This window comes from Theropithecus gelada, chromosome 2, assembly GCF_003255815.1.
Source record: "Theropithecus gelada isolate Dixy chromosome 2, Tgel_1.0, whole genome shotgun sequence".
Lineage (NCBI taxonomy): Eukaryota > Metazoa > Chordata > Mammalia > Primates > Cercopithecidae > Theropithecus > Theropithecus gelada.
Window position 1 is genome coordinate 92384331 of NC_037669.1, and position 21288 is coordinate 92405618.

General features: G+C 55.1%; 2 protein-coding genes across 7 annotated transcripts in view; one reads left to right on the forward strand and one right to left on the reverse strand.

The window, feature by feature from the left end:
* MAP4 (microtubule associated protein 4) overlaps positions 1-8603 on the forward strand; it is a 236396-nt gene extending 227793 nt beyond the window's left edge. For all 3 annotated transcript variants that reach the window (XM_025377042.1, XM_025377043.1, XM_025377044.1), the window contains 4 exons: positions 1827-1908; positions 3985-4097; positions 5964-6153; positions 6277-8603. In XM_025377042.1, the coding sequence (XP_025232827.1) occupies positions 1827-1908; positions 3985-4097; positions 5964-6153; positions 6277-6284 (393 nt within the window). In that variant the 3' untranslated portion in view covers positions 6285-8603. The remainder of the gene's footprint in view (positions 1-1826; positions 1909-3984; positions 4098-5963; positions 6154-6276) is intronic.
* A 537-nt stretch (positions 8604-9140) lies between these two features.
* Positions 9141-21288, reverse strand: part of DHX30 (DExH-box helicase 30) — a 52969-nt gene continuing 40821 nt past the window's right edge. For all 4 annotated transcript variants that reach the window (XM_025377038.1, XM_025377041.1, XM_025377040.1 and 1 more), the window contains 16 exons: positions 17818-18119; positions 17258-17378; positions 16396-16545; positions 13502-13654; positions 12352-13188; positions 12002-12077; positions 11814-11918; positions 11394-11569; positions 10966-11172; positions 10793-10874; positions 10526-10719; positions 10264-10423; positions 9985-10142; positions 9780-9883; positions 9565-9704; positions 9141-9467 (listed from right to left, as the gene is read on the reverse strand). In XM_025377038.1, the coding sequence (XP_025232823.1) occupies positions 9214-9467; positions 9565-9704; positions 9780-9883; positions 9985-10142; positions 10264-10423; positions 10526-10719; positions 10793-10874; positions 10966-11172; positions 11394-11569; positions 11814-11918; positions 12002-12077; positions 12352-13188; positions 13502-13654; positions 16396-16545; positions 17258-17378; positions 17818-18119 (3219 nt within the window). In that variant the 3' untranslated portion in view covers positions 9141-9213. The remainder of the gene's footprint in view (positions 9468-9564; positions 9705-9779; positions 9884-9984; positions 10143-10263; positions 10424-10525; positions 10720-10792; positions 10875-10965; positions 11173-11393; positions 11570-11813; positions 11919-12001; positions 12078-12351; positions 13189-13501; positions 13655-16395; positions 16546-17257; positions 17379-17817; positions 18120-21288) is intronic.

Consider the following 21288-nt stretch of genomic DNA (forward strand, 5'->3'; position numbering starts at 1 on the left):
TCTGGGAACATGGTGAAGACTGTATTTCCTGACACCAAAGAAAGGAAAACAGGGCTCAAAAAGGTAGCTCACCATTTAGTAGATTGTGGCGAAACCCACCAGAACAGTGTAACACTGCTTGGAGTTGATGTGTTGGAAAGTCAGGCTCTCCTACCGAAGGATAGTGGGGCCACTCATAGGAATGCTGGAATCCCCATCCAGCAACCCAGTGGGCATGCATGGCTATAGACCTAAAGATGCATCACCTTTTTTTTTTTTTTTTTTTTTTTGAGGCAGAGTCTCACTCTGTTGCCCAGGCTGGAGTGCAGTGGTGCAATCTTGGCTCACTGCAAGTTCTGCCTCCCAAGTTCACGCCATTCTCCTGCCTCAGCCTCCCCAGTAACTGGGACTACAGGTGCCCACCACCACGCCTGGCTAATTTTTTTTGTATTTTTAGTAGAGACGGGGTTTACCATGTTAGCCAGGATAGTCTCAATCTCTTGACCTCATGATCCACCCACCTCGGCCTCCCAAAGTGCTGGGATTACAGGCATGAGCCACCGCGCCCGGCCAAGATGCACCACCTTTAAATGCAAATTTTTGTATTTTTAGTAGAGAGAGAGATTCACTATGCTGGCCAGGCTGGTCTCAAACTCCTAGCCACAGGTGATCTGCCTGCCTCAGCCTCCCAAAGTGCTGGGATTACAGGTGTGACCCACTGCACCTGGCTGGGAAAATTGTTATAACATGGTTTAAGCAGGAATACTATGATTACACACACAAACACACACACGCACACCACCCCCTCCCCCGCCAAGGGGAAAATGCATTGAAAAGGACTGGAAGTAAGTATGTTATTCCAGGTTTCTCTGGGCGAGGAGTTGATGGGTAAAAAGGGGATATTTCAATGGAGCCTTGATGCTGGTGTTTGGACCTGGTGAAATGACAGAAGAGTTGTCTGGAGCATGCATGGACAGGGTCTGCACAGAAAAGCCTGTGGGGTGTGGAAATGGTGGTTTGGTCTGGCTGGAGGTGGGGTTAGAAGTGAAGGCTGGTGGCCGGGCACAGTGGCCCACGCCTGTAATTCCAGCACTTTGGGAGCCTGAGGCAGGCGAATCACCTGAGGTCAGGAGTTCGAGACCAGCCTGACCAACATGGAGAAACCCTATCTCTACTAAAAATACAAAATTAACCAGGCGTGGTGGTGCATGCCTATAATCCCAGCTACTCCAGAGGCTAAGGCAGGAGAATCACTTGAACCCAGGAGATGGAGGCTGGGGAGAGCCAAGTTCGTGCTAGCCTGGGCACAAGAGTGAAACTCCGTCTCCAAAAAAAAAAAAAAAAAAGTGAAGGCCAGACACGGTGGCTTACGCCTGTAATCCCAGCACTCTGGGAAGCCGAGGTGGGTGGATCCCCTGAGGTCAGGAGTTCACCAGCCTGGCCAACGTGGTGAAACCCTGTCTCTACTAAAAATACAAAAAATTAGCCAGGTGTATTGGTGCATGCCTGTAATCCCAGCTACTCGGGAGGCTGAGGCAGGAGAATTGCTTGACCCCAGGAGGCGGAGGTTACAGCAAGCTGAGATCGTACCACTGTACTCCAGCCTGGGCAACAGAGCGAGACTCTATCTAAAACAAAAAAAGAAAAGAAGTGAAGAGCAGGGCCAGGGTGGGTCAAGGGCTCTTGTAAGTATTTAGGGAGATGACCCTGTCTTTGAACAGACTGAGACAGCAGCTTACAGAGGGAGTGAGAAACCCTGAACATGGAGAAGATTTAAAAGGTAGCATGGGGTTGGCTCTGATAATACACCCTCTCTCTGAATGAGTCTTTTGTGTCCTTCTCCTCAGGTTCAGATTCAGAACAAGAAAGTGGATATCTCTAAGGTCTCCTCCAAGTGTGGGTCTAAGGCTAACATCAAGCACAAGCCTGGTGAGTGGCGCCTCCTTTGCCCACTGGGACTTCCAGGGTATGTAGTCCTGCCATGGGCCAGCTGGGCAGCCCGCTGGCTGGCAAGGGTTTCATCTCTGCCTTTAGCGTCCCATGAAGACTACCCAGGACACAGCGGTGGAAACAATACAGTCCTCGTTCTGTCAGGGAGCGGGAGTTCAGGTGCTAACCTCTCAGTGGAGAAGGATCAGTTTCTTACGACAGCCATCCGCACAGGCATTCTCTTGAGTACGCACTGTGTGCGTGGCACTATTGAGCTAGGCCTGGGGAAGCGGTGCACTCTGAGCTGAGAACCTGGGTTGCCTTAAACGAGGATTACAGGAGCTACTGCTGAAGGAGCTGTATAGAGAGCAGTGTTCAGGTCCCACCTGTCAGGTTCAGAAGCAAAGGATGCTCCCAACCAGTGAAGCATCAGCCACTAGCCCTGGCAGGAGAATGGGAGGCGTTCAGCAACTTGCACTAATGCAGTTTCCTTCCAGCAACATGGTTGGCCCAGCAGCCCTGTGGAAGTCACTGTGCAGAGGCTGGGCTCTTGCCTTGGCTAGTATCCTTGCAGCCTTGTGTCCTAGTTCCTGGGTCTACAGCAGATCTGTGGGTAGGATTGCTGCAGCAGCAGGCACACTGGCTGGCCGACCTGGTATCCCAGAAGGCTAGCCACCACAGGCCAGTTAAGGTGAAGGCAAAATTCTCTTCCCTCAGGGCGGGCGCAGTCTCTCATGCCTGTAATCCCAGCACTTTAGGAGGCCGAGGCAGGCAGATCACTTGAGATCAGGAGTTTGAGACCAGCCTGGCCAACATGGCAAAACCCTGTCTCTACTAAAAATACAAAAATTAGCCAGGTGTGGTGGTGCATGCCTGTGGAGAATTGCTTGAACCTGGGAGGCAGAGACTGCAGTGAGCCAAGAGTGTGGCACTGCACTCCCGCCTGAGCAACAGAGTGAAATTCTGTCTCCAAAAAGAAAGAAAAAACTCCCTTTCCCTCTCAGTGAAGAGTGTGATCCAGTTTAGAATGTGTTCTATTTAGAAAGATCTAAACAATTCCATTCTTAACCATTTTTCCCCCTTTTATCTGGGAAATCTACTCCTATGAGATACTTCCTTCTCTAATGGCACTGAGTCACTTAGGGCCTAGATTTTGCCAGGGCTAAGTTTCCCAGTATGGGACACCGGGAGACCTTGGCCAGAAGCTGTGCATGGAGGTCTGCCATGTGAGCTGAGAGGAGAAGGAAGAACAGGAGAAGGGGCCCAAGGGGAGCCACGCTGCTGGGCTCAGGAGGGGCTGGGTACTCATTGACGGCAGCTCATCCCGCACCCCTCCCCTCCGTCTCATGGGCACACTCTGGCCAGTGAGCTCTGAACTCTGGGCTTGAGTTCAGACCACCTTCCCTCCCCGTCCTAGCCTGAGGTCACTAGATCCCATGGGCCTGCCTTGGTCCATGTCTTTCCTTTCTCGGAGCACAGCCTCGGGGCCACTCTCCTTTTTATCATTCCTTCTTTTTGCTACAGTGTGATACGGTTAGGGGCTCAGACAATTTTCACAACCTGTCCCTGTCAATCAGCAGTTTGGTGGTAACTCTGGGTGAGTCCCTTCTCTTTTGCAGCATGTTTTACCAGCTGTGAAGCAGGGACCGTGGCCGTGATGACAGGGCATTCATGAGAATTCAGTGAGGCTGTACCTGAGAAGCACTGCATGGCCCAGTTAGCGGGAGGGCATTCCCATACCAAGTAGAGAAGCAGAGGCTTCGTCCCGGAGGCTGTGCTCGGAGCCCCAGGCCTGCCCAAGCCTGGCCTGCAGCTCGGTGGCTGTGGCGTGGGGTGGTGGAAGGGATGGCGTTCCTTCTCTTGGAGATATTCCCACTGGCTGGACGGAGAGATTGTCTCAGCCTCACTGTGATAAGAGAAGCCCTCTTTAGACAAACGTGTTCACTGTTATTCGTTTGCCACCCAGAAGCAGGTCACATCTTTCTCATTTCTAGATTGGGCATATCACCAGTCCTGGTTTTGCCTGCAGGGATATTCCTCTGCCACCCTAGGTGACCAATTTCTTTGTGGTTCCAGGTGGAGGAGATGTCAAGATTGAAAGTCAGAAATTGAACTTCAAGGAGAAGGCCCAGGCCAAGGTGGGATCCCTTGATAATGTGGGCCACCTACCTGCAGGAGGTGCCGTGAAGGTAGCGAGTGGGTCACTGGGGAGGCACAGCTGGGGAGGGGTGGGGACTATGCAGCTAGGGTCAGGGTCCTCACAGGTAGGCACCTGTCACCGCCCCTCAGTCTCTTCAGGAATCATGTCTTCACCCACACCATTGCTGTTTTCCCATCGTGTATCATCAGTCCTGACTGAGGCAGAAGTGAAGAGGCCCCAGCCCAGCCACCCCTCACCTGTCAGCTGGAGGCAGAACCTTGCTCCTGAGAGCCATGGCCTTCCTAATTGAGCCCATCCAGGCATTTTAGAAGGCCACGGGCTGGGATACAGACCACCACCAGGCGAGCGGGGGTTCTGCACCACACAGTTCTCTCCAGCTGTCACACAAGAGGGGAATGTGGGTTCCCACCCCATGTCAGGCTCCGTTCCTGGGCTGGGAGCAGGACAGCACATTCTTGGCTGCCAGCGACAGCAGGCTGCCTGGGGCCTGCCTCTGCAGGGCCTGCCTGGGGCCTCCCTGTGCAGGGCTCTGGGACAGAGCTCAAGTGGCAGAGCTTCACATCCTGGCGACTGGCTGGGCCTCTTCTCCCTTCCCTCTCTCCTCTTTCCTCCCTTCCTCCTTCCACAGTACTGTGAGACCTTTTGTGTGCCAAGATGCTGTCTGTCCTTTGTTCCATGTCATCGGCGGGTGGGGGGCCCATGAGGGGCATCTTGTAGGCCCCGAGCACAAGGAAGGCTGCTGCTGCTCGGGTTCAGGTGCGCAGGGGAGAGGGACCGGGAACCGCTGCCCTGGGCCTTCCCTTCCGCCTCTGCTCCCCAGTGCCAGCCAGTGCCCAGCCCGTCCCCTGTCCCATCCTCTCCTGATGCTCTGACTGAAGCCTTGATCAGCTTCCACGAACATCTGGGGGGTCCTTGCTGCCACAGGCTCTCAGTTTGTGCCCCCCACGCCTTGTGAGGATGCCGTTCTCGCGCCCATCTCAGTGGGGTGTTAACTTGACTTTAGTCTCTTGTCCAAGGACGCAGTGAGCGAGTGTGGACAAGGATTCACATCTGGGCTTTTCTGACCCCAAGCCTTGTGTGCTTTTCCTTACTCATATTATCTCCGTTTCTTTATTAGTTCTGGAATTAGGATTTTTAGTTGAGGCCTATTTCTCTCACTATGCCGATTAGAAACACTTCTGCCTTGTCACTTTTTGGGTATTTGGCGACACAGGCTTTCCAGCTCCCCAGTGACCTCTCGCAGCTGTTCTCTCTTCTCTGCCTTCTTCACACTGAGTGTTCCATGTCCCCCAAATGTCCTTCTCCTATGAAGCCCTCCGGGCCTCCACAGTCTCCCTGGGTTATACCTCCTTGGACACCTCCTTTCTGCCTCCCGTGGACCCCTGGTCCCAGAAAGGTGCCCAGCACAGACAAAGCCTCAGTGCCTGCGTTCCTGACCAGACAGATGTCCAGGCAGGGCTGCCCGGGAGCTGCTGACGACCCCAGGGTGTGCAGGGGGTGGCCTGGGTCCAGGGAGGGTTTGGGAGGATGGGCTGCACCCTTTGGGGGGCTGCCCTTCAGGCTTGTTGCTTACTGTTGTCATGGCTAATTTGGTACCAGCCTGAGGCCTGGCACCTCTGCCCTCAGAGAGGCTTCATCAGAGCCTCACATGCCACAGAGGGGCTCTGAGAGTGTCACTAGCCCAGCTGCTCCCGACCCTCGGGAGTCGGTCTCCCAGGTGAGGTGGGGTGGGTGGGGCCAGGGCACCTGCCTGGGATTCTCCAAGCGACTGTGCCTTAAGCCAGTGGGTGCCGGGACAGCACGGGTGGGGGCTGTGTGTGAAACCCACCACCATCACCCATCCCACTCCCCTCCCGACTGACCCTGCACTGTCTCCCCCACTGTTTCATTGTAGACTGAGGGCGGTGGCAGCGAGGCTCCTCTGTGTCCGGGCCCCCCTGCTGGGGAGGAGCCGGCCATCTCTGAGGCAGCACCTGAAGCTGGCGCCCCCACTTCAGCCAGTGGCCTCAATGGCCACCCCACCCTGTCAGGGAGTGGTGACCAAAGGGAGGCCCAGACCTTGGACAGCCAGATCCAGGAGACAAGTAAGTGGCTGGGCTCGGCCTAAGGGCCAGCCAGGGGCCCTGCCACTGGCCGCAAATTGAAACTCCTTTGTTTTTGACTAGAGTGTGGCCTAAATTTTAACGAAGTAACCTTTTATTTTCCAGGCATCTAATGATGACATTCTGGTCTCGTCTTCCGTCTCCCCCGTGTTCCCCTCTTGTCTCCCCTGTTCCCCTCTCCCTTCCCTCCTCCCATGTCACTGCAGATTGAGACCTACAGGCTGACGTTCCGGGCAAACGCCAGGGCCCGCACCGACCACGGGGCCGACATTGTCTCCCGCCCCCCACATTTCCCTGGCGGCCCCAACTCGGGCTCCCGGGTCCTTGGCCCCCTTTCCCGGACTGTCCACTAGACCAGTGAGCGCTTGGGCGCCCGGCAGCCCGCTAGGCTCGCCTTCCCTCCTGCTTCGCAGCAGCAGCCCCACCCCACACCTCCTCTCACGCTCCAGCCCAGGCCCAGCTCCCTGCTTTCGTCTTGCCCCATCACTGCGCCACTGCTCCATAGAGGAGGTTGGGAGGGGTTTGGGGTGGCTGAGGCTAAGTTGGGATCTAGGAGAGGAGAACTAGATTCCACCCTCATCTTTGTTTGGTTCTTTGGTCCAAACCCAAAAGAAACTGACATGCCCTCCCTCCTTCCTGGATCTACCTGGAGGGAAGAGTGGAGGCGGAGTTTGAGTGGTGACAGGACGCTGACTGTGGCGCTTAAGCCACTGCCTCTCCCTTTGGCGCCACAAATGCCCCCCCCCCCACATGCAGGTGGTGCCCAGCCCTTCTTGCTGCCCTGCCCCAAGTTGGGGTCAGTGCTGCCTGTTCCCATGCTTAACATACCCGCCTAGCTGCTGTCACATTTTTCTTGTTTTGTCCTTTTATTTTTTTTCTAATAACCTAAAAACTGGCGAAATAGTTCTGCAGGTTGAAGCCATGTCTATATGAAAGTCCTCAGTAAGTGTTAGAGGGAACAGGGCGGAGAGATCCTTACACCACCCCCGCTGGAGGATGTGGGCAGCTTAGGGCCCTGGAGGCGGTGCAGCAGGGAAGAGGGGTGCAGAGGCTGTCGCTGGTGAGCCGGTCGGGCACACAAGGGGCTCTCGGAGCGTGCACTGGTTGGTTTTGCCATTTTGTTGTGTGTATGCTGCTTTTCTTTTCTAACCAAGAGGCTGGTTTTGGCATCTCTTTCCCATTCCCTGGGATCTGGTGGTCAGCCCTAGGATACAAAGCCAGGGCTGGAGAACAAGAAAGGGCCAGGAGATGGAATTCCTTCAGGCCGGCACCCGCACCCTAGGACATGCAAGCCCTCATGTCCAGGGGACCCTCATGCGGATAGTGGGAAATCAGGTCTGGAAATTTAAAAATAAAAGGCATGAGACTAAGGCCATCTGCTTCCCCTACGCCCTGACTGGAGAGGGGAGGGAGGAGAGGCGAGGCCCACAGAGGGCATCCCAGCTAGGCCTTGGGATGGCTGCAGTGAGGAGAAATCCTGGGAACTGTATTGACACAAAGATTCTTATTGCACTTGTATTTTTTGTATTAAAGTTTGCATGGTTTCTAATAAAGGATTCAAACATAAGTTTGTAGTGAAATGGCCTGGAAGATTCCAAGGGCTTCTCTGGAGGGGACTGGCTACAGTGTAGATTTGCCTCTGAGGCTGCCCCAGACTTGGCCTCCTCAGGCCCCTCCTGACCTCTGCCCTTCTCTGGTCCTGGCATCCCTTGGAGCTGGAGAAGGTAGGGGTCTTGGCTTAGGTTTAGATTTGATCTCCATGTGCAGGGAGGCAGTCCTGGGCCTGACAGCTCCTCCCCCTTTCTGAGGTGGCAGTGCCTTATGGAGGTTTGGCACCATGTCTCTAGCTCCCCAGGCACACACCAGGAAACTGCAGGGCCTCACGGAGGAAGTGCTGCCTGGGCCCGGGGGACTAGCTTTCCTCCATAGAGACCACGTGCAGAACACTTCCGCTGTGCCCAGAACATGAGGGAGCCAGTGTTTCGTCAGCAGGAGGAAGGGCCTGCTGGGATGAAAGTGAGAAGGAAACAGTGAGGGTTGGGTAGTCAGGAGACACCACAGGGGCAACAGCACAGGCCCAGAGTACCTGCTGCCTCTGCTGCGTCTGTCCCAGGGTCATGAGGATGCTGAGGTTGACGACAGGTTCCAGGTCCTTTCGCTCCTTTGGCCAAGGGTTGGGGGGAGGTGGCCCAAGTGGCATGCTCTCTAGGTAAGACAATAGGAGTGGTCAGAGTTCCCTCGAAGGATCCTGCACACCAGAGCACCTGAGAAGGCCAGGACCAGAGGCCCTGTGTGATGTGTACTCCGCAGCCATTTGGGGTGGGACAGTTCTGTACTTCCCGATTTGCTTATGGCTCAGCCATTACCTGTGTCAGTCTGTGATTCTGTTGTAACAGTTTTAAGAGTAAATAAAGCTGCCTGATGTCCCATCACACAGGCTCCATGCTTCTGTGTCTCGGTTTGCATCTACCTCCCTGATCCTCCTGCCCTTAGCTCACCCCCTTGCATCAAGGGAATGAAATGCAGTGTGCACATGATCTCCATGACCTCAGCATTCAGCCCCTCGGCTATGAACTTGTGCATGTGAATACAGGAAAGACCACTGTGCCGCACAGCCCTGGGCCTCGGCTGCCTGCAGAACTCTCCCCCAGTCTGCCTGGTAAAGGGCTACTCGACACTTACTGTCCAAAACTACAAGCACAGTGACAGTTCCAACAAGCTTCCTGTGGTGGGTACCCAGAGAAGCAGCTGTGCCAGGGGACTGGGCTGGTTAACAGCACGGCTGCTTCCTGCTCTTGGCGAAGGAAGGAGGTTCTAACCCCCTTCTTTCTCTCTCAAGACTTGGGGCCACAGGCAGCCCCCGTCCCCCAGCAATAAGCATCTCTCTTCTCTACCTTCCTTCCTCTTTGGGGAACCGTGGCCCAGTGTATGGAGGCCCTGAGAGAGGAGCCCCTAGTGGACAGCAGTGGTCACAAGGGATAAATAGAACTTTATTTTAAATAAACATTTGCACTCTGTACACAGCCCCAGCAGAAGCAGGGCTCAGTCGTCAGCTGTCTTGCGCACATCAAAGCTGCCACACGGTCCTCGCAGCAGCTCCGCCAGTAGCGCAAGCAGCTGCCCGTGCTCCTCCTGCACGCTGGGGGGAAGTGCAGCCAGCTCGCTGCGCAGGCTCCGCTCCACCATGCGGCCCAAGGCCCGCCGCAGCTCCCTTAGCAGCCGCACGGTACGCGAGTCACCCTCCAGCCGCAGCAGGTCACTGTCGCTCAGTGAGATGGTGGCCCGGCGCCCGTCATCTGAGGGAACGGAAAAGATGGTGGTCAGCTGTGGTGAGGCCAGGCCCCAGAGGAGCAGCTGCAGAGTGGGGTGGGCAGGAGGCCTGCAGGCACCCACCGCGGATGTGCACGTCCCCGTCGGTCAGGAGCAGCACAGCTAGCGGGTGCACCTGAGAGGAGTCCCGGACGAAGACGCTGCCATTGGACTTGACCGCCATGAAATACGTCAGCCATCGGCTCCGCAACCGTGTGGCCTCCCTAGGGAACACAGGGCTGGTGAGGCCACCCTTTTGGACCATCCCAGCTGCCCCATCCAGGCCTGCATGCCCTCACCTGTTAATGGTCGACTTGTGCAGCAGGATGTTGCCTGATTTGGTCCTATATGTGACGCTGTTGGGCTTGAACTTCCCCTGCCGGGTGACCTTGCCCTGCCTCACCTGCAGGGATGGAGGAAAAGATGGGTGGGGCTGAGCAAGGAGCTGCAGACAAGGAAGGAGGCTGGGACCTGGTGAACTCCACTCCCTCCCAGAGGCAGCACCTGGATGAGGTTGGGGTAGAGGCCGGCCATCAGCACGCCCTTCACCAGCTCCTCCTCCTCACTGTACTCGTTGCACTGGGCAGAGGCCAGGGTGCAGTCCGAGGGCTTCCCCACCAGGAAGGCCTCATAAATGTTCTCCGAGAACTGCTTGATGAGTCCTAGGGAGACAGAATGTGCAGTGAACCTACAGCCCCTAGCCACAGGCTGGGGGTAACAGAAGCTCAGTGGGGGTGGGAGGGGCGGGAGGGGCTCAGGAAAGCAGGCGTGGGCCCAGCTGACCGTGGATAAAGCGCAGGCTAGGTGCATAGAGCAGGTTTTCCTCCAGGTAATTCTCCCTGGAGCTGCGGTCCTGCCAACGCAGCACCTCCTCCCAGCCGGCGACAGCCCGCACAAAGGCCAGGTGGTCACTGCCACTGTCGTGGCTCAACAGTGCTTTCACCTGGGAGGGGAGAAGAGGGCAGCCGGGTCACAGGCAGGGGCTAGACAACACCCCCTCAGAACAGCAGTGGGTGGAGGGCTCCAGGAAGGAGTCAGGACTGACCTTGTCCACCTCGGCCCGGTTCTGTAGGCTGCTGCTGAAGGGGTCCCGGGTAAGGCAGGAAACGACCACCAGTAGCGGGTGCAGGCAACGGAAGATGGCGGCCAACACTATGGCCTTGGCCAGCCGGGGGTCGGTGGAGATGTGAGCCAGGCGCTGCCCCAGGGTGGTCAGGTACTCCCGCTGGTCCAGCACCCCTGCAATGGCTCAGCTGTCAGTGCCACCCTCAGGAGCTACACCCCGGCCCAGCCCAGCCCAGCCCCTACATACCGATCTCCTGGAGCAAAATCACAGCCTCGTCCACTGCCTTGATGTTTGGACTGTCCACAGCCTTGGACAGGAACTCCACCGCCTAAGACGAACAGAGCCAGAGCCCGCCATGAGCCTGCCTCCCACCTGTCCGGTCCCCAGGCCAGCCCCCACCCCGCCCCACCCCACCGCACCGTCTTCTCAGGCATGTGGATTTTCGCTTGCAGCACCAGGTTCTCGAGAGGCGTGCGCAGGATCTCTGGCACTTGGAAAGGGACCATTTTCTCCAGCCGGCTTCGAGGGAACAAGTGGTAGGCAAAGCCTGACTGGCAGCGGCCCGCTCGGCCCCGGCGCTGGATCACATTGGCTCTTGACACCCACACTGTCTCCAGACAGGACACCTGGAGGAGGGGGCAGGTAAGCAGCACACAGATACCACTTCCTCAGTGCTTCCCCACTCCGAGTAACCCTCACCAGCCCCCAACATCAGGAACACTGAGACCCTACAAGCGTGGCCTTCTCAAGACACACAAAATAGGTCTAAGGTAGATCTGGGCTGCAGACCACCTCGAAACGGAGTCCCTCCCCCAGTGGTTGGCCAGGCCCAGGAGGTAGGTGCCACCTTGGTCTTCAGGTCATAGCGTTCTTCCTTGTGCAGCCCACTGTCCACCACATGCACGATGTCATTGATTGTGATGGAAGTCTCCGCAATATTGGTGGCCAAGACAATCTTGCGCACCCCAACTGGAGGCTGCTGGAATATGGCCTTCTGATCCATCATGGGGATGTTGGAGTGCACTGGTGGGCAAGACACACACTGGTTATGGGCACTGCTTCCACCAGAACTCCCCCCTGGAATGTGGGCAGGGCAAGGATTTTGACCCCATTTTGATGAAACAGGTGCAGATAAACACTATGCCCAGTGAAAAGTGCTGCGGCTTGGTCAGAAACCGGGACCCCCGGAGTCCCAGTTGGGTCAGTCCCCAGGACAGAGGCCAGGCTGGTTTCCAAAGGTCCCTGATCCCTCTGCCCGGGCTCTCACCTGGCAGGATGAGGTACTTGCTCTCGTGCATGCCCAGGGCCTCCTGGAGGCGCTGCTGCACTCCTTTGATCTCCTGCCACCCAGGCAGGAAGCACAGGATCCCACCTGCAAAGGAGCCCTGGGGCATGAGCCAGCTGCTTCTGCAAGCGTGGCCAGGACTGGCATGGGGCAGATGGGGAGGCACCCACCTGGTTCCCCACGAGCATCGATGTGCAGAACCAGATCAGTCACAAGGTCCAAATCGAGTGCGCATTCATCCTCAGACTGGGGTGGGGGAAGAGAGGCCACAGTCACAGCCCCGGGGTAAGGGGTCATGCCAAGGACACAGCCACCTGACTCAGTGAGACGGAGCCGCTTGACATCAACTCCAATCCTCACATGCGTGCCACGCACGTGGGGTTAGTCCTCAGTTTCTATCAAGGAAACTGAGGACTGGGGAGGGTAACTTGCCCCAGGCCACCAAGCCCCAGGGCCAGGGAGGAGGGGCATCCATGGAGGAAAGGCCAGGAGCCTCGGGTGGGATGGGGGTGTCCCTCACCTCATGGTGCCGGTGCCGGTGCAGGTATTGGTGCTTGCCCAACTTGGCCAGGATGTCCTCCAGGTAGTGCTCCTTGACCGGGTACATGAAGCCAGGCACCTTGATGACAGGGCAGCCACCAAAGTATCGGGAGAAGCGCTCATTGTCCCCTGTGGCACTCATGAGCACCAGCCGCAGGGCCGGGTTGAGCCGCTGCAGGCCCTTGAGCAGGATCAGCAGAAAGTCTGTGTTCACGTCCCGCTCATGCACCTCATCCACGATGACGTGGCTCACACCCTCCAGGCTGGGGTTGCTCTGCAGCTTACGCAGCAGGATACCCACAGTGCAGAAGAGCAGGGCCCCGCCTCGGGCTGGGGGTTTACTTTCCAGCCGCACCTGGAAGCCCACGTTCCGGCGCAGGGAGGGGCCCAGTTCGTGGCTGACCCGCTGTGCCACAGACACAGCAGAGATGCGGCGAGGTTGGGTGATGATCACATTGCAGCGGGCACCGCGGCCCTCGGTCACATAGCGCTCCAGCAACAGCTGGGGGATGCGTGTGGTCTTCCCACAGCCTGTGTCCCCAGAGATGACCACCACCGGGTGCTGCTCAATGGCGTTGAGGATGGTATCCCGATGTGGATCCACAGGTAGCTGGGGGGCCTCCTGCCAGACTGGCCCTCGCCGCCGCCACAGTTCTAGCAGACTCTGGCTGAGACGTACCTCCTCTGCTTCCAACAGGGGCACATAGGGCTTGCCTGTGATAGGGTCACTGAGAGGCCCTGAGTCCTTGCCCAAGGGCAAGATGTCTTCACTCTGCAGCCGGAGTTCTGGGGCGATCCATGAACTCTCCACAGGGTACTGGGGGGCAGGGAGGTCAAGCAAAACAATGAAAAAGAAATTCCTCATTCCCACCCAACCAGCCACTCTGCAGGATCCGCCTGGGTCAGATGTTGTGGCCCAACCCACTGGGCACAGGATTAATTTAGTCCGTGACTGCCCCGGGATCCTTGTGGGCAAGACTGGGCTGCTGAGGCCAGGGGGCTCCCAGGCCCCAATCTCAGTGAAGAGAATGGGGAGGTACTACTGCCTGTCGCAGGTAGAGGCCTTCAGTCTGAAGAGATGGAGGCAGACTACAGGGGGCAAGGGTGATGAGGGATGCAGGGCCTCTTACATGGTTCAGGAAGGTCTCTATCTTGCGGAGGATGGGCTCGGGCACCTGGATGGTGCATGGTCGGCGCTGGGTCTCACCCAGCTCACGTAAAGAGGCCAGGTTATACATGGCATGTGTAAGTGGTTCATTGTTCCTGTCCACCAGGCCCAGGCTCTGCAGGGAGACATGCAAGACTCAGTCTATGCTCTAGGGCTCCCCAAAACCAGCCCAGACAACAAGCTCAGGAGCTCTGAGGCAGAAGTTGTGCCAAGTAATGTCTAAGAGATTTTGGATCTTGGCTGACATGGTGATGGAGGGAGAAATTATGAACTAGGAAAATGTAAACTTACCAAAATAAACGTTTTAAAAAATGAACTAAAGTTAATTCAGGCCAGGTGCAGTGGCTCACACCTATAATCCCAGCCCTTTGGGAGGCCGAGGCACGCAAATCACCTGAGGTCAGGGGTTCAAGACCAGCCTGGCCAACATAGTGAAACCCTGTCTCCACTAAAAATACAAAAATTAGCTGGGCGCGGTGGCTCACACCTGTAGTCCCAGCACTTTGGGAGGCCAAGGCAGGTGGATCATGAGGTCAGCAGTTCAAGACCAGCCTGGCCAAGATGGTGAAACCCCACCTCTACTAAAACTACAAAAAATTAGGCAGGCGTGGTGGCACGCGCCTGTAATCCCAGCTACTCCGGAAACTGAGGCAGAGAATTGCTTAAACCTGGAGGGGCGGAGGGTGCAACGAGCCGAGATTGTGCAACTGCACTCCAGCCTGGGCGACAGAGCGAGACTCCATCTCAAAAAAAAAAAAAAAAAATTAGCCAGGCGGGTGGCCAGCACCTATAGTCCCAGCTACTAGCGAGGCTGAGGCACAAGAATCACCTGAACCCTGAAGGCAGAGGTTGCAGTGAGCGGAGATCATGATGGTGCACTCCAGCCTGGGCGACAGAGCAAGACTCTGTCTTGAAGAAAATAATAATAAAGTTAATTCAAGAAAAGCTAAACCTGATGTGTCATAGCAGAACAGCCCTACGTCTGGGGAAGGCCTTGAGGAGAAACCACTCACTGTGCGACTAGAGCCCCTCCAACACCACAATAGGCCCCTGTCACCTCCGTGAATTCCCAACGTGTACCCTCAGACCAGCCAGACCAGGCCCTCAATGACGCTAGAATACACCCCACAGACTCCCTCTTCCTTTGCTGCCTCATCAAAGCCTTCCTCCCCCAATCTTTCCATCCCACCTCCCAGTCCCTACATGGCACCTGACCCATCTGTAACCCCATCATATACAGATACACGTGGAGTTTCCTATAAATGTTGATTATAATGCAACGTGATCAAACAAGCCACTGCAAGGAAAACACTGTGTCTTACCTCCTTACATACCTAAAGCCACCTCGCCAGAGATAAAACATGGCATTCCAATACCTCAGGCACGCGGGTAAAACTAGTCTTGTGTTCCTGTCACCTCTAATGTCTGGACTCTGCTCGCCCTTCGGAGCCCAGATCAAACACTTCCTCCTTAAAGAAGTCTTTCCACAACAGGGGCCAACCCCCTGCCTCTGGGCATGCTGGCACCATCAGCTGTAAGGACCTCAAGGACAGGAATCTGGTCCTCATTCCGCAGGAGGTGCCAACACAAGCTCCTTGCTGCAAGAACAGGCTTCCGCCCTCTCCCCAGACTTCATGGGTTTTACCCACCAGCCTGACAAATGGCCCTCCAGCCACTGCAAAGCTTGTTCCTTCCCAGACAGGCCCCACCATGCCAAGGTGCCTCTGCTCAGTGCGTGTGCGTCAGGCCAAAGCTCAGATGCCTCCAGTTCTACAGTCAGTCCTTGTTCTGCCCTCGAGTCACAGGTAGCACATCTATGCCTTCTATCTCACCACCTGCCTGTCCCCTCTTCCTCATTTTCTCCAGGTTCTTGTTACCCCTGACCATCAGCTATAACTAAAACGTGGTTCCCGGGGCCAACTGCACCCATGAAATGGTGCACCTGACCATTCAGAGTAAAGCAGGCCCATTTCTGTCTTGTTCTGCAAACTAAACCTCCACCAACATGGGTTGAGATTACTAACTCCTCAGGCAGTCAGACACAATCCCAACGCCCTCCCACTACTGTGCCATCAGCTAACTCCACAGCCCCTTTAAAGAGAACTGCCATGGCCAGGAGCTGTGGCTCATGCCTGCAATCCCAACACTTCAGGAAGTGAAGGCAGAAAGATTGATTGAGCCCAAGATTTTAAGACCAGCCTTGGCAACACAGTGAGACCCTTGTCTCTACAAAAAATGTTTAAAAATTAGCTGGGAGTGGTGGCGCATACCTATGGTCCCAGCTATGCAGGACGCTAAGGTGAAAGGATCGCTCAAGCCTAGGAGGTCAAGGCTGCAGTGAGCCATGATCGTGCCACTACGTTCCAGCCTGGGCCACAGAGACCCTGTGTCAAAAGAAAGAGAACTGCCAGCTGTCTGCCACACTGTCTCTACCTTGATGCTGACTGCTTCCTCAATCTTCACTGCAGTCACAAGTCACATTATTCATTTTGGCCACAAAACCTGGGTTATCAGGATCATACTGGACACCAGGTCTGCCTCTCAAAACAGGCCCGGCTCCTCCCGGCTTTATACTATTCAGAACAATGAGCAAGTTTCCTCCCGGCCTCACCAGGTTCAGGCCAACAGTGTGGAAAAGGCTGGGGCACAGTCAAAGCATCTCCACAGGGGCTCTGGGAAAGCTGTGGCAACAGCCACAGGGCCTACAAGCGAGGCCTGCAGACCAGCTGTCTTTGTGCCAGGCAAAAGGCCTGCTGTGGTGGTTTCATTTCCTAAAAAATGGGACCCATTTGCCACTGGCAGAGGGGAGCTTCAAGACATTCTCATGCATCACATCCAGAACCTTCCTGGACTCACCTTCAGTTTCTTGCAGGCCAAGGCTGCCGCCTTATTCTCAGCCTCTGCTTTGCGGCGCCCTTTGGCAACAAAGGTCATGGGGCAGGGCCAGAGCAGGGTGAGTGTAGACAGCTTGGTCTTGGTGCCCACAGTATGGAACTGCATGAGATTCTACATGGAAGGCAAGAGAGATGGTTACAGAAATGCAGGGAATGGGAAGAGACTTGGGGCATTCTCAGAATGCCAAGGAGCCCAGAGACGGAAGGAGCCACCATCTCAGCAGGTGCCCGGCATGAGCCATGCTAGAGGTGCTGCTGCATAGCCAGGAGCAGGCCCATGGGCTCGGGCACTCTAGTCCCAGGCTCGCTTCTCCTGCTATACCTCGACTTCCACGGCAGAAGACAGTGCTTGGGCAATTCCACCACCTGCCCTCCTAGCCCAGTCATCTCAGCACCTTCGTGGCAGCTGTGGGTTGAAGCTGTCAGCATGAGCTAAAAACCCGGCACATCCTGCGGGAGCAAAAAAGGCCCTGCACCCGGACAGAAGCTCTGCCTAACCGAAGCCCCTTTGCCTGGCAGCAAGAGAGAAACTCATACCTCACCAAGACCCACACCTCTAAGCCCTCCCCACTGACAATCCACCACCCAGAACAGGTATGGGTCTTCTGCTCCTGCGGCCCCCAGCCCACGCCCTGTGCTGCTAAGACTTGACCTCCATTCTGTCACACTGACTGCTTTTCCTTCCACGCCGGAGTTCCACCAGCTGGCCGAGGTGTGGGCTGGAGGAACAGGCCCCCTCAGCCCTCTGTAAACCTGCCTTTGGGGAACACCAGACATGACCAAGTAAATGGCCCCCACACACACTTCTAGGAGACCCAACTCACCTTAGCTGTGGAGGATGACGTTGCAATCTGAATCACCTTGGCCAGAAGGTTCTTGGGAAGTGGAAACTGGGTCAGAGCCCTGATAGCACTGTCATCATCTGTCATCTCAAAGGAACTCCCCCTGGGAGGACCAAAAGTTTAGCTGAAAGAATCTTCTCTCTTCCTGGACCAATTTCCCTGAGGCTCTGAGATGTAAGGGTGAGGACACTGCACTGCAGCAGGGAGCCGAAAGGCCAGGAGGCATGAAATGGATGGGAAACCGGGCATCTCTGCTCCTCCCACAGCCACACTGGATGGGGACTGCGCCCTCCATTCCCTCACATAGATAAGACAGCAGAGAGCAGGTTCTCCGTGCTGCTGTTCTGCAAAAGCCCAGCCACATAGAAGACCACAGCTGGCTGTCCCCCAAGAATGGGCAGACACACACTGAGTGACGGGACACACAGGCTGCAATGTGAGGCAGGGCACTCCCATCTCAGAGAAAGCTAGCAGAGAACATTCGCCCATCCCCGTGTCAGGGCACAGCCAGCCTCCGCTGCATCCCCATCCCCAATCTGTACCTTGAGTCCCTGAGTGGGGTGTGGGAATCCTGCTGGGTCATGGACAAGAAGTCGGTAACATCTATGGTCCCTTCTTCTAGCTCTTCCTCCTCATCCTCTTCTTCTTCCCGGCCCAAAGAGCGGGATAGGCCCCCAGGTCCCCCTGGCCGAATGCTCTCCGGATTCAGCTGCCGCCAGGAAGTAGGGGGCATGGTGGGTTCAGGACGCCACCAGCTGTCAGCAGGGGAGCCAAAGCGATCAGCTAGCACTCGGTATTTGGCTGCGTCAAACAACTCATTCCGGGGACCCAGCAGACCCCAACCCTGGAGGGGAAAAGGGACGTTTAAAGGATTCATACTATCTTTACACCTCAGTCAGCCTGGCCCATGTCCAGCTACACCGTTAAGTCCCTTGTGTTGTGGAGCCATGGTTTTTCATCTGTTTACCCACTTCAGCCCCTAGTCCAGAACTGGGCATGGAACACTGAAAGATGCCTAGCTTTGATACAAACAAATAACCCCACATGGCAATGGGAGAGCAGAAGATACTGTTTGTTTTTTGTGTTTATGACACAGGGTCTCGCTCTGTCACCCAGGCTGGAGTGCAGTGGCACAATCACGGCTCACTACAACCTCTGCCTCCTGGGCTCAGGTGACCCTCCCACCTCAGCCTTCAAAGTAACTGAGACTAAAGGTATGCACCACCAAGCCCAGAGAATTTTTGTAGCGACAGGGCTTCACCATGTTGCCCAGGATGGTCCTGAACTCCTGGACCAAAGTGATCCGCCCACCTTGGCCTCCCAAAGTGCTAGGATTACAGGCATGAGCCACCACACTGAGCCCAAGAAGATAAATTCACATAGTTATCTAGGAAGCTTCAGTAAATACAGCAATTTAAAAGTACATAGGGCCGGGCGCGGTGGCTCACACCTGTAATCCTAGCACTTTGGGAGGCCGAGACGGGCAGATCATGAGGTCAGGAAATCAAGACCATCCTGGCTAACATGGTGAAACCCCGTCTCCACTAAAAATACAAAAAAATTAGCTGGGTGTGGTGGCGGGCGCCTGTAGTCCCAGCTACTCGGGAGGCTGAGACAGGAGAATGGCATGAACCCGGGAGGCAGAGCTTGCAGTAGGCCGAGATCGTGCCACAGCACTCCAGCCTGGGCGACAGAGTGAGACTCTGTCTCAAAAAAAAAGAAAAAAAAAAAAAATACATAGCCGGATGGGCACAGTGGCTCGCACCTGTAATCCCGGCACTTTGGGAGGCCCAGGCAGGAGGATCACTTGAGGTCAGGAGTTTGAGACCAGTCTGGCCAACATGGCGAAACCCCATCTCTACTAAAAATACAAAAATTAGCTGGGCATGGTGGTGGGCACCTGTAATCCCAGCTACTCGGGGGGCTGAGACAGGAGAATCGCTTGAAGCCGGGAGGTAGTGGTTGCAGTAAGTGGAGATGGTGATGCTGTACTCCAACCTGAGCAATAGAGAGTAACTCCACAAAAAAAAAAAAAAAAAAAAAAAAAACCCTATATAGCCCACACCATGAAACAGACATAACTTCTGTTATAAGAAGTTATATATATTCTTATAAGAATCCTGAAGGCCGGGCATGGTGGCTAACACCTGTAATCCCAGCACTTTGGGAGGCCAAGGCAGGTGGATCACCTGAGGTCGGGAGTTTGAGACCAGCCTGACCAATATGGAGAAACCCCGTCTCTACTAAAAATACAAAATTAGCCAGGCGTGGTGGTACATGCCTGTAATCCCAGCTACTCGGGAGGCTGAGGCAGGAGAATCGCTTGAACCCAGGAGGCAGAGGTTGTGGTGAGCCGAGATCACACCACTGCACTCCAGCCTGGGCAACAAGAGCGAACCTCTGGCAAAACTCCACCTCAAAAAAAAAGAGAGAGAATATAAGAATCCTATATTAGGAATACATTCTAGAGAAATAACTTGAAATGTTAAAGCTATTTATACAAATATAGGATTTTTTTTTTTTTTTTTTTTGAGACTGAGTCTGGCTCTGTCGCCCAGGCTGGAGTGCAGTGGCCGGATCTCAGCTCACTGCAAGCTCCGCCTCCCAGGTTTACGCCATTCTCCTGCCTCAGCCTCCGGAGTAGCTGGGACCACAGGCGCCCGCCACCTCGCCCGGCTAGTTTTTTGTATTTTTTAGTAGAGACGGGGTTTCACCGTGTTAGCCAGGATGGTCTCGATCTCCTGACCTTGTGATCCGCCCGTCTCAGCCTCCCAAAGTGCTGGGATTACAGGCTTGAGCCACCGCGCCCGGCAAATATAGGATTTTAAATGTGTTACAGCTTCATGCTTTTCTACAGAAAATATAAATTAAACATTGCTTAAGTCTCTAGCATGTACACAGCAACATGTTGGCCACCAGCATCAGCAGGAGAGACAAGACCTGGTCCTTGCCCTCAAGCAGTTCAGAATATAAGAGGCAGTTAGCCAGGGATGGTGGTGTGTGCCTACAGTCCCAGCGACTCGGGAAACTGAGGCAAGAGGATCACTTGAGCCCTACAGATCGAGGCTGCAGTGGGTCATGATCACACTACTGAACTCCAGCCTGGGTGACAGAGCAAGACCTTATCTCCAAAAAAAAAGGAAAACACGAATTTAAGTGGCAGAAGAGAAATGCAGACGGCCAGGGTCTAAGGAACAAAGACGTGAGTGAGATGAGTGAACAGCTGAGAGAACAGGAGCAAATGCAAAGAAAGCATAGGTTGCAGGAGCTGCCACTGGGAGTGGTAAAGGCGACAAAAACACGGCTTGTCAGGTGAATGTCAGGTCCATGTGACAGCAGATGGCAGGGGTCACGGGCCAGGAACCTCTCTACAGTGAGCTTTCAGTCCCACCCGACTCATGACAAGCTGGAGAGTGACCACGGCCTGCCTTCCTAAAACTTTCTTCTTGGGCTTTTGAGATAATTAAATTTAATTTTTAAAATTCTATTCACAACAGTAACAAAAACCATCACCTACCTAAGATGAACTACGGTGGGTCAGAAAGGTAAGGACTAAGCATACAACTTGGCAACAGGATGTAAATCCAGGGAGATATACGTTCCTGGATGATAGAACTTTTATGTGTGAGGAGACAAAAACCTCTTAATCCATAAATTGAACACAATTTCAATCAAAGTCTGCAGAGGCTTCTTATTAAGCATCTGACAAACCAATTCTAAAGTTCGTCTATTAAGAATAGACGCATGAAAACAGCAGGATTCGGGGACAGAAGATGGGGCCAAGGCATGCCACACACACACCTGCGAACCCTTGGGGCAGGGCCCGATCCAGGGCTCAGCTGCCCCACTTTTGCGTCACCGCCTTGCTTCTGACAAGAATGCCTCTGGTTCCACAGAGCAGCAATACAAGCATTCCTCCCTGGCCTAGCTTCCCCAGCAGGACAGCACCGTTCTCCCCCTGCCTTTGCAACCACTCTTTGGCTAGGCAAGAGGGTCTCGTCCCCACAGGCTCA